General features: G+C 38.9%; 1 protein-coding gene across 1 annotated transcript in view; it reads right to left on the bottom strand.

Annotated features, from left to right (window-relative positions):
* Positions 1-4,092: 4,092 nt before the first annotated feature.
* Positions 4,093-18,475, bottom strand: part of GALNT11 (polypeptide N-acetylgalactosaminyltransferase 11) — a gene marked incomplete at its 3' end in the record, with an annotated part of 20,904 nt that continues 6,521 nt past the window's right edge. The window contains exons 3-8 of the mRNA XM_010168770.2: positions 17,993-18,133; positions 15,417-15,651; positions 12,418-12,535; positions 10,405-10,557; positions 7,597-7,815; positions 4,093-4,197 (exon numbers count right to left, since the gene is read on the bottom strand). Of these exons, the coding sequence (XP_010167072.2) occupies positions 4,093-4,197; positions 7,597-7,815; positions 10,405-10,557; positions 12,418-12,535; positions 15,417-15,651; positions 17,993-18,133 (971 nt within the window). The remainder of the gene's footprint in view (positions 4,198-7,596; positions 7,816-10,404; positions 10,558-12,417; positions 12,536-15,416; positions 15,652-17,992; positions 18,134-18,475) is intronic.

The raw sequence follows: 18,475 nt of genomic DNA, 5'->3' as shown, positions 1-18,475 counted from the left end.
TATGATCTAGAAGTTTAGGGAGCAAGATATCACTGAAGAACTGCACGTGTGAGCTCATCCTTCTAGGCTCATGACTCTTGAGCAGTTTGTAAAGTATGTATTCTTACATTTATGAAGTGCTACAAGAGTGTTAACAGAGCCTTTCTGAAATTCCCTGCTCAAAACAGTTCTCTTTTAAAGGCCCAGAGCACAGATGCACATGTTTAGACACTTCAGCACCATCCCCAGCTGGAATGGCAGTCAAATATTTAAAGCCTAATATATTGCAAAGTAAGAGAAAGGTTAAATTTCTGAAATGAAGTAAACAGAGGAGAGATTGTAACAACACAAAGTAAAGCTTAAGAGTCAAACTACTGTATCTGAAAACAAACAGTAGGAAAAAAAGTCACATAATTCAGTGGACTTTAAAAGATTTTTTGGAAAAGGAACTTGGTTTTAACCATTCAGGTCAGGAAAAAGGCAAGCACACATGAGCTATATGACAAACCCAATCTTCTTTGGAACTAGATGATCTTTAAGGTCCCTTCCAACCCAAACCATTCTATGATTCTTTTAGCTGTTACATCACAGACACTCCCACTAGTCAGTCCTATGGTGGCCACTGTGCTTCACTCCAAAACCTTCCTTTTTAGTGTTCTTTGATGCTTCTTCTCCAAGTTTGTCAGTAACTAGCTCTACTCCTCCTTCAGGGCAGTACCTAGCCTAAAGCCTGCTTCAGCATCCTTGTCTCCTAATCACCAGCTGATCAACCTTGGCATGATGGTTTTGGGTAGAATCTACACCAATTCTTTCTTCCACTTTTCAGGCATCTCCAGTCTTTCATGATGATCTTTCAACGTACTTAAACATTTTCTATCCTCCTCCAACACCAAAATGTTTGTGGTGTGCACTACCTTATGCATTCACAATTTTATTTCCAGAAAGAGGTCAGACACTGTTGAATTTCAGAAGAGTGTTTACTTTGGCACTCCTGGCAGTTCCTTCACACAATCACTCTTCAACTACAAAATTTCTTATTCCCTGTTAAGTCTTCTGTTTGCAAAATTCACAATCAATTTTTCTGTTTCTTCTGTTACTTCAGAGCTCTCTGCACTGACCTTCATTCTGTAAGATTCTGTCACCTCTTCTACTTGTGCTACTTCTAACTACAAAATTTTCATCACTTACACCTAAATTTGTGTTCAATCCCCAATATTATCCCAGACTATTTATGTTACAGTTAATTAAATGTCCTAGTTTTCATTATAATTTAGAGAAGTACAATTTTTTTTAATATTTTCTAGATGCATCACCTTTGTGAGAACCACTTCCCTTATTGCTTTTTCTTTCTAAAGAAAGAATGCAAAAAGGTGAACGGAATGTCACTGTCAAGTCCTAGAAAACAGGATAGTTTGATGTATCACCCATAATGGTGATACAACAGCAAGTGACACATCATCTGTTATTTCTTCAAAATCAAAAATTAAAATCTGAAATTTCTTAGCAGCCATGAAGGCTTGAGAAAATAAAGCAAGCATAAACTAAAGGCAAAACAGAATTGTTTGCAAGGCCAATCTCATGACCTCAGTAAGTCTGGTTTCCCCACACACACTTTTCAAGGTCAGCTCTCACATGCATGAATTCTATTACACAGAAGACCATTTTCCAATGAAAAGATTACACAGATTATTTCCCAACCTAAAGAACTGCAATCAATGAGTCTTAAGGCAGCTCAATTTTGTTCTCTGAGCTCTTTGCATGTTTTCCCAGGTAGACTACACTTTGCTCCTTCAACTTACTGAGCAGTAGCATATATTTTTGAAGGGAGGGTGTTATCTATTCACAGAGCAAAAGCAGCCTGAAAAGAGATAAAACAGTGGTAACTTATTCCTGTTCCTCAGGGAAAAATGAGCTCACATCAAATGAAATCAGCACCAAGTGACATCAAATTATTTCCACAGAAAGCACAGCTGAGGTGTGGTACTCACTGCCACAAGATGCCAAAAGCTTACACGAGAGCAAAATACAATTAGACCCTCGTGAAAAAGCAAAAATTCTACAAGAACACCATCTCTGGCTCAGAAAAAACACTAAACAGACACAAAAGTACTGCTTACAAAGTGCAGATTGATATATTCCAGAATAATTGTCTGTACTGGGTGTATTAATCAACACACCCTTAACTTTCTGCCAGCAGGTATCCAGGGGACAGGATAGCCGGGTATCTGCCTTTCACCAGATCCAACACGGGCTTCCTTGTTAGGCCAACAGCATAAAACAGATGGTTCTAGAGCAAAAAATCAGCTGAAAATGCCAATGGGTTGAGTGTTACCAGAAACACCAGTTAAAAGCTTCCAATACTCAGGAATTTCCTTGCTATTTTTAAGCAGAAGCTGTTAATGACATGTCATCTTTCTCTACATTATTCTCACATATCTAGAGCAAGATTGTTCCAGAGGATATGAAAGCAAGCTGGCTGAATGCTCTCCTGGGATTTCTGAGGAGAACAAAATAAGTCTAATGGCAGAAAACCATAATGTTGGTTAACATACTTGGTTAGAGAACAAAATCACTGTGAAAGAAGAGAGCACAGACAGGTTTTTTTACAATAACTAATTGCTTAATTTACCCCTAGTAGACTAGATTAATGAGAACAGAAGACAAAGATCAACAACCTGAGCATTAATTTGTCTTCCTCAACACCAAAAGGCTAACTGAAATCTGTCTTGAGGAGAAAAAAATTAAAAAAAAAAATCAGGAAAAGGTTTTGATAAGGAAAAACAACAGACTTCCTCCTCCAGCCATGTGGCAGTTCACTGTTAGAAACACTGCAGTAACTGCGAGGACCCATCTGTTCTTCCTGTGGACATCAGCCACTGGAAGTCGTTGCTGCTTTCTCACAGACTGAATGGCTCAGAGAACAGTGTACCAGCTCTGGCACTGTAAATGTACAACCACTGGTGCCAATCAGCCACTACGATGTTTACGCAGGCAGTGAGACTTGCTGACTTTCTTGACTTTCTTTCAGGAGAACTCTGAATCCCATTCCAGCTTAAATTCATCCACCTTTAAAACAGGGACCTCCAATTTGGTAATAGAGATGATTACTCAGTATTCCACAGACACAGTGCAGGGATGTATTGTTTGGTCCTGTTTAAGTAGCAACTGGAGACCATGACTCTACAGCCAGTCACACTCATCTAGACACTAACACTTTTCACACTGTCTCCCTGTGTCACAGTCAAGCGGTGAGACCACAGGTAGGAGGCAGAAAGCCCCATTAGTTACCAAAACATGTAACTTTTCGTTTGGGACTATTGCAAATCATCCTGCTTCTACAGCTGCAGTTTCCATATCCTGAAAACTACAGCCCATTTCATAAAGTATCAAGTTGGTCTAGCACAACCCACTTTTGGTAAAGCTACACTGAATTACATCCCACGCTGCATTTATGTAGTTTTTGATTAATTTTCTCTTTAGATGTCATCTAGTTTTTTAGACTTAGGTCCCATTGGCCCCTAAATCACAATGTTCTCAATGTAGTTCTTCACTATGTAAAAGTCCTTATGGCATTAGGTGAAGATCTCTCTACCCTGGAGATTGTTTATCCAAGTCCTGAATTTCTGTTGCCTGAAAGAAGTGTAATAGCAAAGGCTTCATATAAAAATTCTCACTAGATTTTTACATCCATCCCCAACTAAACCTCACCTATACCCAAGGAATTTTTTAAATTCCTTATAATTCCCTCTATTTGAAGATAACAACAAATCATTCATTCACCCCAAACTACAGCCACTCCAGCAGCAGGGGACTTGTTGTACAGTACACAGAGAACAGCAGGCCAGGAAAAGGCTGCCTTAAATCCTGGTATGAGGAACTGACTGAAAGAGCTTCAAATTCTACAGTGTCAAACAGTGAATTATGAACTTGTCAGGAGCCACTTAAGGATAAGTCTTCAGCCACATACCAGATCCATGCCATAAAGATTATAAAATCCAACACTCAGCATCAGTAGGTACAGAAATGTTATACTAGGGCACTTTGCCAGCAGGAAAACGTATCAGCAATTTGTAAGATGTGAATCAGTATTCAATAGAATTAGGAATATCTTACCTGGTTTTGATCGTTGTAGTCACATTCCCGAACCACTACCAGGCCTCCTTTCTGACTTGGGTGGCCCTGGGCAACCAGGCATTTGTTGGTTTGAAGATGATACAACTATGAAAAGAAAACAATTTGATGGACAGAGTAAACAACAAACATCACATACCAAAAGGAACATACAGTAATGCTTTGGAAGCCCTAGGAGTCAGTGTGTTCACAAAAAAAACCCAACAAAAAACAAACAAAGAAAACCCACAGCAAACAACCCACCAACAAAAAAACCCCACAACCAGCCCACAATTAAAAAAAACCAAACCTCCTTCCCTTTTAAAATACCATTTTGTTTTTTCAGATAATTTGGAGAAAAAACAGCAGTACATAGTTCCATTTTGCTTTCTAATTACATCAGACCTTCCTTCTGTGTACAAGTGCAGTACAGGCAACATGACTCAGCACGTGCTGGCCATACTCTCTGCCCAGTTTCTTTCTCCTCTTCACTCTCCATCAAAGTCTCAGGTCTCAGGCAGTCACTATCTCAAGAATATCAACTGTACTGTATTAACTACATTTTACTACAATTTAGCTTAAAACACAAGTCTCATCCCACAGCCTCTCTTCATGAAGCAGGACCCCCTCTTTGAAAAAGAGGGAATTACACAAATATAAGCAACTTCTGAGACTTATGCTGTTTGCAAATTGAATTTTAAGAGTGTTCAGGTAACATAAAAGTTACCTTAGTTACCAGCTAAGTTATTTTAATAACAGATCAGGGAAGAAGGGAAGATTTTACAGACACCCAAATGCTCGTTCCCATTCAAATGCACTGCCTCATCTGATTTGGAGTAATTTATCAGGGGACTAGATTCAGGTGAGGAGCCTGTCCTGGGATGTAAAACTGTAAGCATATACCATCAAAGCAAACAAGGAGGTTCCCAGCAAGTCAGCAGTCTCTCCTGGTCTTGGCAATGATGCCCAACCTAAAAGTCACCCAAGAGATTTTCTGCAGAGCCTGATGACTAGGTTGTCCTATTCCAACAATCAAGAATCATTAAGATGTTGATGTATGTAACCCCATGGAGTCACTCAGCGAGACAAAACACCTCTATTCCAGCTTTAAATTACACACATGCCCTAAATTAACTGGTGGTCAGCAGAAGACTTCTTTTCAGCCTGATTATTTTTCTTCCCCCAGTGTGGTGGGTGATCACTGCCTCCACAGCCAAGGATACGAAGGAGAAAGGCAATTATTCTAGCGATGGCCACAACTCTGCCATTTCCTTCCTCACAGCAAAGGGCCTTTGCTCCGTACCAAGCGCATGGGAGTGCACTTGACAGTCACTGGCCGTGTGCCTGTGTGGGAGATGGCAGGGCCCCAGAGCTGGCATCCACATTCAAAGTAATTATTTCCAATCTGGAGCTGAATGTAGAGGAAAAAAGAATTTGCTGTCCTGAACTCAAGGCCAGGGTGATTAATTAGCTAGCTGCATTTTATTATGAAGACATACAGAGCTGTCTTGGCATTTGTAGCTATTCTACAGGTTTTTAGAAACCAGAATACACTCCCAGTAACAAAAAGAAAGGACTGCTCCATCACATGATAGCAAAAATTAGAGGGTGCAAATACCAAATCATACTCTTCACTAAATTCCATTTCTGGAAATAGTTGTCCCAAGGCACATCAACAGCCCCCTCAAGTGCACCATGTTTCTCCTGTTCCCTACTTCACATCTGAAACAAATTACACAAAACCTTCTAAGTAAGATTTCCTCACACCCCAGAGACTTCTAGGAGGGATCTCATTTTCATCATTCCTCACTCAACAGAAGGCTTTCAAACCATACAGCTACAAGTTTTATATGATTTTTGTCCTTGTTTTTATTGGCCATGATGATAAGCATTTGATAACACTGTTCAGAACTATCACAATTTGTGATCATTATAGTTCCCCCCAGCTGTCAAACCAGCACTTATCTCTGGCCCAATTAGTTTTGGAGAATAAACTGGGATTTGGAGTGATTCATCCCGAACCCTAAAGAGTCTGGCATGCAGTGGTGACATTGGCTGATCGCTCTGTTCCTTGTAGGCATCTGGAAATAGTTTATACAACCATCAGAGCCAAAGCTGACTCTCTCATACAATGCTGGGTATAATTCTTGAACCCTGGAGAACCAAGCCAAGGAACTGCATTTTTCTGTGTCTTGTCTCCCCTTTCTTAAAGGGTGCACAAACTTTTTCTCCAAATTAAACCATGGGAAATGATTGCTAGGAAGGTTTCCCCTTAAGTGTTGTTGAGGGATTCAGATCCCTCAGTAGCCTCCCCCACATCAGCAATTCCATAGTTAAACTTCTGTCTGGATGAAAGCAGAAAGCTATTAAATTTAATGGAGTAATAAAGAAAAAAAACAAAACCCAAGGTCTGATTAGGGGAATAACACCATTAAACTTGGGGAATCAGCCCATTGTATCAGTTTCATCCAGGGAAACTATGCATGTTTGCCCTAATAAGTAACTTTACAGCTTGGCTGGGAGACAATTATAAAAACACTGCACAAATTGTAGATTCCCAGATAGCTGCTTCCAAGCAAAAATCGAATGATGTCAATAGGTTCTGCATGAACTCAGATCCTCCAGCTTGAATCTACTTGCAGGGTCAACAACTGTCAACAGCTACTGCAGACTGTGCTACCTTGTGGAGAGGGCAACATCCCTATTTAATGCTTCCAGTTACTGAGCTAGAAAGGAATCTACTAACCATAACCCATGTGCACATAAAATAGTTCATTTAGTTTGAGAAAGTTTCCTGGGTTTGAAGTTATCCATTACTTTTGGGAAGTGTAAAAAGCACACATCAGACAAATTTGGCACTGGAGAGAACAGATATAACTGTGTGCTGGCTTTGCCTGCACACAAACATAGGTGTTAGAGCCAAGGCATGAGATTAATCATTATTTCCTCATGAATACACATAAAAATATATCTCATCACTTCTACTTTGAAGAAAAAAGGAGCAAAACTCATTTTTTGTTCATTATTTAACAGTCAAGACTAGAAAAGCCATCAGTCTCAGATGCAAATATTCATCTTTGCAGAAAATTATCCAGTAAAAGCAATGAGTTTGGAAACCAATTACATTGTACTCTTATCATGAACCAACAGAGCATGAATATTTGAGGCCAAATTTCTCTCTATCCAAATCCATCTTCAGAACCAACAGCCATGAAGGCACACTCTAAAGACATCAAAACTTTGTAACTCAGAGCTTTGAGGTAAGAAACTTCACTGAATAGTATCTCGCCTGAAGATGACTCAAAATGTAGATCAGAGTGAAACTGATTTGCTTTTGTCTGAAGACACAAATTCTGTTATTTTCAAGACAGCTTGTTGCAAAACTAAAACTCTCTGCTCTATGGAAACAGACTATTTTTCTTGTATTTCAGCAAATCCTTCAGAAAGAATCTCAAAATAATAAAAAAACTCCCCAAAACTCTATATTTTTAAGAAAGTTTATCTTACCCTTCCACGTTGGATTATTTTCGGTCGTTTCTGTGCTCTATTAATAAAAACTGGCTGCGGAGCTTTGGCATTGGGCCCAGATATTTGCATCTCAGGATAGATATTATCTAAATACCACTTAAATGACTTGCAGTTCAATCTTTTTCTCAATTCTACACGGTCAGTAATATTTCCATAGTTCCTCATCCTTAGCTCAGGTCTCAAAGCAAAATACTGCTCCTGTATAGAAGAGAAACAGGTTGGGGGCAGGGGGAGAAGAATTTCAGATTATTGATTTCCAACTTTTTCATCTTTGCAGAACTCCCAAAGTTTCATTCCATTTTGCTAGTGCTTTCAACCCTTAGGTTTGAAACTGGCATTAGGAAATTCCAGTGTTTAGCTTGCCACAGGAGGTGAGATTTATCTTGCCTATCTCTGAGCTTATCTTTCTAGACTGCTTTTTTTTTTTTGATGAAGACACTTCATGGGCATGAATCTGATGACCTTTTTTAGATAACAACTTGAGGAGGAAACAAACCAGCCCTACACTCCATTGGCAATAAAGCCATCCCCCTAGAGTCATTAGGTCAGAAACAGACGTGTATATCATCATCATCCTTATCAGGAGGAGGTTTCTTTAAATTAGTTTGATTCTTTTTGTTGTTGTTGGGTTCAAGTGTATTTTGTCTTGCATAATTTCCAGCCTTCCAGCTTTACAAGTTACCAGGGGAAAAAAAAAATCCATATCAGAACAGACCTATAAACAGGACTATCTTGTGAAGTTCAGTGGGACCATGCATTTAGTCACATGAAGAATCAGAACTGTCGTCTGGGCTTTCTGTGAAGCCCAGTTTTTCCATTCATCTGCATCACCTCCAGAAAGGCTCCCGCAGTGTTATTTTTTCATGTTCTAATTTATGATTATACTCAGAATTGTACCTGGATAGGTGAGGATGGATTAAGATTCCAGCTCAACTCTAATACAGAGACAATGGGGACAAACAGGAATTCATGAATGTACGATGTGGCATGAATACTCTTACCAAAACTAGAAGAAAAATCCCTTTGTAGAGTCTTTATTTCCAGCTAGATTTACAGGGTTCATAGAAAAGACATTATATTTGCACATTAACTCATTTACTAGATATTATTTAGGAATCAGTTTTCAGGGCACTGAGATAATGGTATTTTGTGGGACTAATCTCAAGTAGACATGTGGAATTTACTTACCATAATGTGGTTCTGACAGTTTTCAATTACCTACTGAAAACTCTGATATTCAGATCACAGAATCACAGAATCACACAGAATGTTGATTCAGATGACAGGCAGCATCACCTCAAGACAAATTACACATCTGCCCTTATCAAGATCTCTGAGCATTTGGATGTGCTTGATGCATCACTGCTGTTTTAATAGCAGAGGAAGGGGAAGTACACTGAACTGTTGCACAGCTCTGAAGAAGTCTGGAGATGGACTGCGTGCCACTATCAGAAATTGCTCTGTTTCAAAAAAGTAACTCTGCTATTCCAACTCTTTCTCAGCTAAAGTTCAAGTTTTGGTGTCCCACCTTTTCTGCATTATTTATTTCCATGGTATACATGAACTTCTTTTACATTTTGTTTTTGACAGTTGTGAAAATTTTGCTGTTTCCCTTCCATTATGCAATTTTATTCAATAGTGGCATTTGTTCTTTGCTGAAAAACAGGTCTTTTAAGTCTTATCTTTGTACTATTCATCATGCAATCACTTCAGTAAATGATACTGGCCCTAAATATTTGCATTACACTTACAAAAATATTTCCAGGCTTGCTTTTCATACATAAACCTGTCATAATGACATTTTCTGGCAACTATCAGAGAATTACATTAGAAACAGCTGGAAAAGTTCAGGACACAAGTCTGTGATAAGAGACTGCTAGAGTCAGCAGTTTACGTCCTTGTTGGACAAAGCAGTATTAGCTGGAAATTATAACAAAGAATCAATTCCAAGCTTCAGGGAAAGCCATCATTAATCACAAAACAACTGTGCCCAGACTCCAATAAAAGGGAAAGCAATAGATCAAATCTACCAATGCATTATGGAGATGGAGAGTGGAGATAAAAATTAGTGACCCCTAATAGGTTCCTCTGACTGACTGCACATCAAGATAAAGGATGGGGTTTGAAACATAAACATCTACAAAATATAGAGTTAATAAAATATATCCTGTATAGAAATCGCAGGGACCACAGGAGCTGGCCACACAGAATATCTTATGGTCTCACAAGGCAAAATGTCCTCAAGTATGGGGACAGAGATCAGGGCTTCACAAAAACCTGATCCACATTTAAAACCATCAGTACCAAGATCTGAAGACAAGGAAGGAATTCACTTGCCCTTGAATCCAGAAGTCAATCCTGATTGATCTTTCAGGATAAGAATCAGACTGCTAATTAAAACAGAAAGCAAACAACCAACAAAATCCCTGTCTCACCAACACAGAAACTACCTGAAGGCATATAGTAGTAGTACATGGCTGCCACCCAATACTGATTTGGACACAAAGCAATGCAGAGCTTACAAGAACTCATTTGTCATCTTTTACTTCATTAAAAAGGCATAAAACAATCTCCTGCAGGCAGCAGAAGTAACATGGAGTAGATTGGAGCCCTCAAAAGCCAAATGACAGTCCTACAGAATTTGGGAATTCATATCAAAATTAATGTTAGGAAATCAGACTGCAGATGGAAGACCTCATTGGAGATGCTAACAAACCCCACTGTCATACAGTCCTTTGACAAACAAGCCAGTTAATAACAATTTCATGGACTAGAACTGACTCTTACCTTATATTCATCCATCCACACATGTGCCAGCCTCAGTGAGTTGTGAGCCATAGTGTCCTGTCCCCCTGGGGAGCCATAGGGGCGCCTTTTACGGAAAATGTGTCCCACCCTGGAGCAGGGGATGATCAGAAGTCTCCCACCACACATCCAGATCTGTCCATACAAAAGCAGAACACACCTCACTGTACATTTACCGACAAGGCTCACTCTCTCCTCCCCTTCTTCAAGGGATACTTAGGTGGATTTATACATAATGATGAGATTAAGCATCAGCAATGTTGTCCTACATGTCATGCTTTCTGGTAAGTCAAATTATTAGATCTTCAGGTTAGAAAAGATTATTTTTGTCATATGATCACACTTCCCACATAGCACGTCGTGGCTTTCACTAAACAAAGAGTAAACTTCCTAAAATTTTATGCTGTAATGACCTGTTAGAAAACACTGAACTACATGGGCTGAGATTCAACTTGCAGATTAAGATATCTAAATCCATTTGCCTACCTGAGAATTACAGGTGCACATTTCCATGATAGATCATGAAGATCAGTCAATATCATCGAGGGAGCCTAGAGAACTTTTTAACTAAGTATAAGCATGTATTTTACACAGCTGTTTCTGTCAAGTACATGGGAACTCAGAAATACTGTTCATATACAGATACTACATTTAGGTGCCTTAATCCAGCTCTACTGCACCCCAGCTCCAGATTTCATTTACACTCTACTCCCATTTATTTTTTTAAATATCTTTTTAAACTTCAGCTTCCAGCAAATCACCATTATTGGTCCTTTATTGAACTAATATGTTCTCCAATCTCAGAAAAATCTTCTCACATTAGCAGTTTGTAATCCAGTCACTTTTAAAACTCCTCCTGGATAAGATAAAGACTGAAGTTCTTTACAACTCTCCACCAGGGAGTCAGAGCTTCCAGACCTTATAAAGTTCTCTGAATATGCTCCAACTTTTCAAAGCCCTTTTTATTGCAACTGTGTATTACACAGTAACAACAATAATTTCCTCACACTCCGTACAATTCTACTCAGATATCTAATAATGATATACTGTACTGAAAATTTGAAATATTTTATTTATTCAGTACACACCCCTTTAAAGTCACACAGATTTATGAAGTGACACTTCTTATTTTTGAACTCTAATCTTGATTTCTCTAATGACCCAATTTGACAGATTTCTCTAAAGTTTTGGGGGTTGTGTGTTTGGTTTTGGGTGGTTGGTTTGGTTTTTTTTTTTATGTTAACTTCACTTTTTAATCCCCTTTTCATATTTGCCATTATAACATCTCATTTTAAGGCAGGCTCCTGTCAAACCTGTTCATTAATCCACTTTACCAAAGTGAAGAGGTAAAAACAGGACATTGAGCACAAAAAGTTGTTCTTCTCTCAGGGGAGTGACAGAGAAGATGAGATAAAGTAGAGGAAGCCCAATGAAGTATCACTTTTGAAACTCCTGATTACAACTTTCTCATCATTTTCCCAACCAAGCTGATTCCTCCACATGACTCTTAATTTAGTTATAAAAAAAAAAAATGTATATTTGCAGGCCCTCACAAAGGAGGCTGAAGTGTCTGAAACGCCCCCTACATGTCTAAGGGAATATAATAAGCTTGCTTATTATCAATGTTGCTGTGAGCCACACATCTTTTTAAGCAACTTATTAGACATTGCTTACAGACTCATTTCAGACATTTGCATTGTTATTCTTTTTGTATGCTTCTCTATCGGTATTATGAAATGCTCCATTCGCTCCAAGCAAAGAAAAAGCTACAAATATAAAACTAAAGCTCAAAATTCTCTTTAATCTTCCCATTAAAACTTAACTTGAAGATTATTGTAAAGGCAGTTACTCTGCACTGAAGGGACCCTTCTTGGGAATAAACGTGCTGATTTCTGTTTGCAAACAGCTATTCCAGCGCTAAAGAAACTGCACATAGGGAAGAGAAACAGCCAGACACTGCGGTTCATGCTCCAATACACATAAAAGCTAGATTACCCGAAAAGATATCTCCAGATTTTCTCCTCCCCAGATGTCCATACCACTGTCATACTGTCCGAGTTCATTAAAGTATTCACGATCCATGGCAAACAGTCCTCCAGCCATAGTAGGTGACCTAAAAAGGAATATTGAAATATGATCATTTTCTTTTAGAGGGAAAAAAAAACAAACCAAAACAAAACACAATAATTTTAGCTGAATGGACTAGTCCCAGAGCTTAAATTTAGATCTAAAACTTAAATCCTGCAGACACTAGAAATAATCAGATCACACTTCTAGTGTCAAAACATTTCCAAAAGTAAATCTGTTAAGTGGTATTCGTGATCTTTCACTATTCTAATACCTATAAACCATACTACTTTGTATAGTAAACTTGAGGAAAAGGGAAAGGACAGGCAAAGAAGAACAAAGTGGCTATGTCTCTACTTAAAAAAAAAAAGTAAAACCCTATGTAAGTTTGGAATCCATCAGGTTTTCTACAGTGACAGTCAGGAGTTGCCTTTAATTAGATCTGTCTTTACTACAAGCTATTGACCCTAAAGCTACATATGTGCACACTTGCACACAATAACATGTTCTTCCCCTCTTACAGTGGCAAATTATACAGACCAGGCTTGACTGAACTACAGGAAGAGTAGAAGCCAGAGTATACAGTACTTCCCTATATGAAATCAGACTGAGAAACAAGGTCCAAATTTAAATTATACAAGCCAAGAGGCTGCTAAAATAAATGCTACTGTCTCATAGATAGAATTTAAATACCCGGAGCAGCATTGTTTCATCACTGATGCAATGATCACTTTATTAGTCAGTTATTTACAGTTTGTAAATTTCCATAGATGTTCTCTTTGGGGTTTGCCAGTTTTGCACCTTTCCTGTGTGTTACTAGAAAGTTGCTCTATTTTGTAAAAACTTGCATATGATCCCCATTTTACAATCTCTAGATTGAATTGCTATTGCACGACAAAGCATGTGGATGCCCTAGAAGAGTATAAAAGGGGGTAAAACCACTACATAAATATATGATACAATAGTTGGAATGTACAATGGGCTGTGAACAGGCTTTTTCTCATCCTTGTTAATAAAAAACCTGTGACGGAACCAATCTGGATTTCCTTGCTTGTTCTCACACAATTTTCTACTATAGTTTCTGTCACTTTAAGACCTGGGTTGAAAGGTTCCTCTCAGTTTTTCCATCCTTGATACCAAAATTGTATGAAGGTCTCTACAATGTAAAACACGAGACTTTCTATTTGATGGAAAGCTATTTTCAAAAGTTAAATATTACTCTAGCTTCTTTTTCAAAGCAGGCAGAGACCTCCAAGTAGAAAAAGTCACTTTCATTCTCAGAAAATGTAATCTTTTTGGATTATTAGACACCCCTTTAACTATAAGGTTTCTACCTTTGCCATGGGAGTTTTTTCCTAAAAGCAAGTTGGAGGAATGCAACAACAGTGTTGAAGACAGCAAGAACTAACCTTCAGGCATGCTCCAGATGAACTATTAGAACTGAATTATTAACTGAATAAGGATTTTAAGACTTTCTATGCTGGTTCCGCATTCAGATTTTCCCAGTTTGTCCTTTCCCTTCTAGCTACAGAAACTGTCACAGTGACACTTTCCAAGCAAGCCAGTTAAACTGTTAAGTAACTTCAGAAGTTTCCTGGCTTCTCAGAGCAAATCTTGTGATGGTAGATGTGGAAAGACAAACTGCAGAGCTGTCAGACCATAGCAGAGAGCCTTGTGCTGGAGCTGTTTGCGTCAGGGTGAAATGCTCTTCATTTACAGTCCAAGAAAAGAGAATGAGAGAGGAGACTGCCCAATTTCTGATTCACTTTGCAAATCTGGTGAAAGCATCACATTCTCTGCAAGGAGTCAGTTTGTAAAAAAAGATGAAGATGTTCTGCCTTGCAAACCTGAATTCTGTACCGAGATGAATACTTGCAACTAGAAAAAGCACAATTAGCTTCTTGCCATTGCTCTGCCACCACTGACCCTTCAAAGGGATTCACACTGGGACAGCTTCTGTTCTCATGTCTGGACCATATGTGTCTGCAGTTGAAAAAAGGTGTCTACTGACATCATTTTCTAACAGTTATGTGTCCAGTAGGAACCACATATTGTCAGTACAGGCAAGACAGCTATCAACAATTAAAAGATTAAGGAAGGTAACTTTCAAGTCCTGGTGTTAAACTTTACCAAGACTTTTGTTTCAGAACGACTCTCAAGCAATTCAGACCGCAAAAACAATACAGACAGGCTTCCAACAGACAGTTTTGGGCATTTGTCACATTGTGCAGAGAGACAAGTCATATTTTAAAGATGGTTTTCACATCCATGTGTCTTCATTTAGGAAGCTTTATGACAAAATAATTGCTTATTTGAGGAAAAAATATAAATGAAATCTAAAGCAAAAAAAATTATTCACACAGAAAATTACCATATGCTCTGATGTTCTCTCCCACCAGCTGGGAAACTACCTTCCTATCAGCACAAAACCGTATTTTCCCAATTCATCAACTCTTTAGCATTTCATCACAGAAATTACAGAATCCATATTAGTGGGACAGCAGGCTATTACTAGCACAAAGGTGTTTATCAAAATAATTGTTAAACCAAACACATCAACAGACTGGAAATAAACATCAATGCATAGCTCAAAAGTTAAATTATTGGACAGGTTAAATACAGAACAGCATAAGCTCTTTAAGACTTTTGTCTTTATCAGAAGCTGCTGTTGTACAAGCATTCTCTAAAAGCCTGCTTTCTTGACCTAGTAAGACAGATGTATCTAATTCGTGATTACATGAGAGAAATTAAACTGAAATATACATTAGTAACCAAAACTATTTCTAAGTAAAACAAACAAGTTGGATATTTGACAGGTTAAGCATCTGCTTCTAAAACTGCACACCCAGACATACTCCATAGTGCTTAAGAAGTGCTGATCATCCATATGTTACACAGAGCTTCACACCACTTAGGAGGAACCTTACTTGATTGGAGCAGTGGCTCCCTCGGGTCCTTCCAGTTCTGACAAAGGAACAAGATCCCACTTAAAGTGCAGGCCCCAGTTAAACCCTCCACGCACAACTGGGGAAGAGCTGTAGGTGAGCGTGTCAGCACTGATTATGTCAATCACAGGGCACACCACGGTCCTGCGATCTTCTCTGATGGGAGTCAGCAGAGGTTGTAACCACATCTCGTTCACCTCACAGTGACTGTCCAGGATTTCCCTACAGAGGCCAAAGCACACAGAACACAGAGATCCATGGTAACATGACACACAAACACATACATCATGGTATCGGCAGCAGAGTACCAGCAGTGTCCCCATGTAACAGAAGGGAAACACCATTTGCACTTAGAAGCAGTGACAACCCAGAGGCTCCACAGGGATTAGTTCAGTCACAAGGGCAGAAGGTAGGTCCTGGCTACTCACATTTAGCTGTGCATGGCTCCAGAGGGCTGTCATTGGCATTGCTTTGACAGGGTTCTATAGTCATCAAATGTTCCACCCAGGTCCAGCAGAGCTACTGCACTTTAAATGGCACATCACCAGAGCAGCACTCAGAGTCAGGAGGTGCGTGTGTCCTGATGCAGAGCACCTCCCATGCCTGAGTGAGACTAGAGAGATAGTGGAAGCTGACAGATACCAGCCTGGATGAATTATCTCCATGACAAAGCTGCTTTTGTCCACTGACTGCAATCGCCTTGGGCTTGCTTCATATCACACTTCAGCAGCTAAAATATCTGGATTTTAAACTAAGTCATTCTGATGAATTAATCTGCATTCAGCCATGACACAGGCCACAGCATTTCAATTCCTGAATGTAAAGTCACATAGAGCACCTCCCCATTTTATTAGCCCTCGAGTGATTGTGGATTCACATCGGTTTAAAAGGAGAGTGAATGCCCAAAAATGGGCATTGACTCTGGATTCACATCAGTTTAAAAGGAGAATGAATGCCCAAAATGGGCATGGCCAAATCCACCAGCATCAGACCAAGCAACACTTGATTCCTATCAGTTTACATGAGGATTATCTGTCATAGTCAGGGAGCACAGTTCCATCCATGAGAGACCTTCACATTCAGTTTGTCTAAAATTCATCTGAATTTTTTTCCAACACAAAATGTGACACTAGAATAACGTGGAAGAGAAGGGAAAGAACTTTAAAGAAAACTTAGAAATATAGAAATATAACAAGTTATCCATTAACAACAGACAGTATTTGACTGAGGGGAAAAACAAAACAAAACAAACCCCAAACCAGACTATCAGTTCAGAAAAGCAATAAAATGACTTAAAATTGCACTAACTCAAATGAACCCTAGCACAGCTTGGAAAGTGCAAGCATCATTTTCTCTCTGGGTTACCATTACAATGCTAATGAGTAAACATCAATTAAGAAACTTTATCTGCCACTCAAAATTATTTGAGAAAGTAGCACACACTTTCTCAGATGCCAAAGGATTTAACTGGGAAGCACATTATGGTAAAATGCACACAGTGCACATAAAGCACCAAACCTAGTTCCTCCCAATTAACACTCACTGCAACAACAGAAAAGCTTGTATGAGAACCATTACAATTAGATGGGTGAATTAGAAACCAGATTAGAGTTTACCTTAATAAGGAAGCAGATTGCCAATTTAAAGTGACAGTTTTCACATGAAATGTGCAGAAAATATTCTGCAAACACAATATCCAGTGCAGAGGGAGATGTTCCCAACACAATATTTTTTCAGGGCAGGATAGGGAAAATTCTACACTGCCTCACTAAATTTTGTCAAATACTGGTTTTGTTTTACTATTTCACTGACCCACTCTAAGTAATTAACTCAATTTGTCAAAAGCAAACTTACATAGGAAGAAAAAACAAACAAACAAAAAACCCGAACACAAATCAATGGTTCAGACAAGGCTTAAGATACTCAAATTTGGCTCCAAATTTGCCAAGTCACTGTTTGGGTGACTTGAAAAAAGATCTCCCCCTCTTACACAGCAAAAATTTTCTACAAGTTAATTACAAACTATAAAAAGGTGGATTTATTACATCGACTCTATGTTTACACATAAGCAAGTACCAAATCCTCCTTGATTCCTTCTCATTAGGCAAGGAACAAAAAACCTCAGGTGAGGACTAATTCAGTAAAGCTATGAGAAAATACTGGAGAAAGCTTTACAGAGATCATACAGATCTAAACACACAGGAAATGTTACTTAAGGTCTCCAATTAGCATTATACAGGTAGTGCTGAAGACACTTATTGTAGTTGTTGCAACACAGGTTAATATAACGGTCAAAGATCAACTCAATTAACTAATTTCAAAGACCCTGCTATTCTGAAAATGCTAAATTGCTAAAATGTCTCTCACCTAAGACAGCATTATGCCAAATCTTTCTTCCCCTGCACTAAGTTGTGTAGCTTGGAACATGGCATGACATGCAGAGCCCCTGCAGTGAGCTAAAGCAATGACAGGTCAAACATTCAACATCTGAAAGAGCTGCACTACAGAAAGAGAAGCCACTCAACTAACATATGGTCAAAGTATGCAAGGAAGAGAGAAACAAGAAAGTTTACCTGTGGCATGAGAGGCTCCAATCATCCTTCCTCGAATTAAGCCTTCCCGCTTCTCATTTCTGACCAATTTTGTGGTTTTGGGAAGCTGAGTTTTAACATATTCACCCAAGTCTTTCTTCAAGTCAGCTGAGAAAAGGAAAACACAAGTTCAACAACAGGACAGAAACTGTGAAAGCTTTGTTTAAAGTCCCAAAATGTTCAACTCAAAAAGGGCAAAAAACTCGATCTAAAAGCAACCCCAATACTGCACAGCTTCAAACCAAGAGTATCAAAAGGACAGTCAGTCGCCCCACACCTGCCCTTCCATTCCTGTAGCCTTTTTTTGTTGTTTTATTCACAAATTTTTATTAACTGCTTCACTTTTTCCTGCTGCATTGTGGACACCGACAAGAACAAAGCAGTTACATATCCTGCACTGAAAAGGGTGATGGACCATATGACTGGGCCTTCCACAGCACACCTTCCTGC

Source organism: Antrostomus carolinensis, unplaced genomic scaffold, assembly GCF_000700745.2.
Source record: "Antrostomus carolinensis isolate BGI_N321 unplaced genomic scaffold, ASM70074v2 scaffold9250, whole genome shotgun sequence".
In the NCBI taxonomy this organism is placed as follows: domain Eukaryota; kingdom Metazoa; phylum Chordata; class Aves; order Caprimulgiformes; family Caprimulgidae; genus Antrostomus; species Antrostomus carolinensis.
The sequence above is the reverse complement of the archived record's forward strand: the minus strand, read 5'-3'. Positions and strand labels throughout refer to the sequence as shown.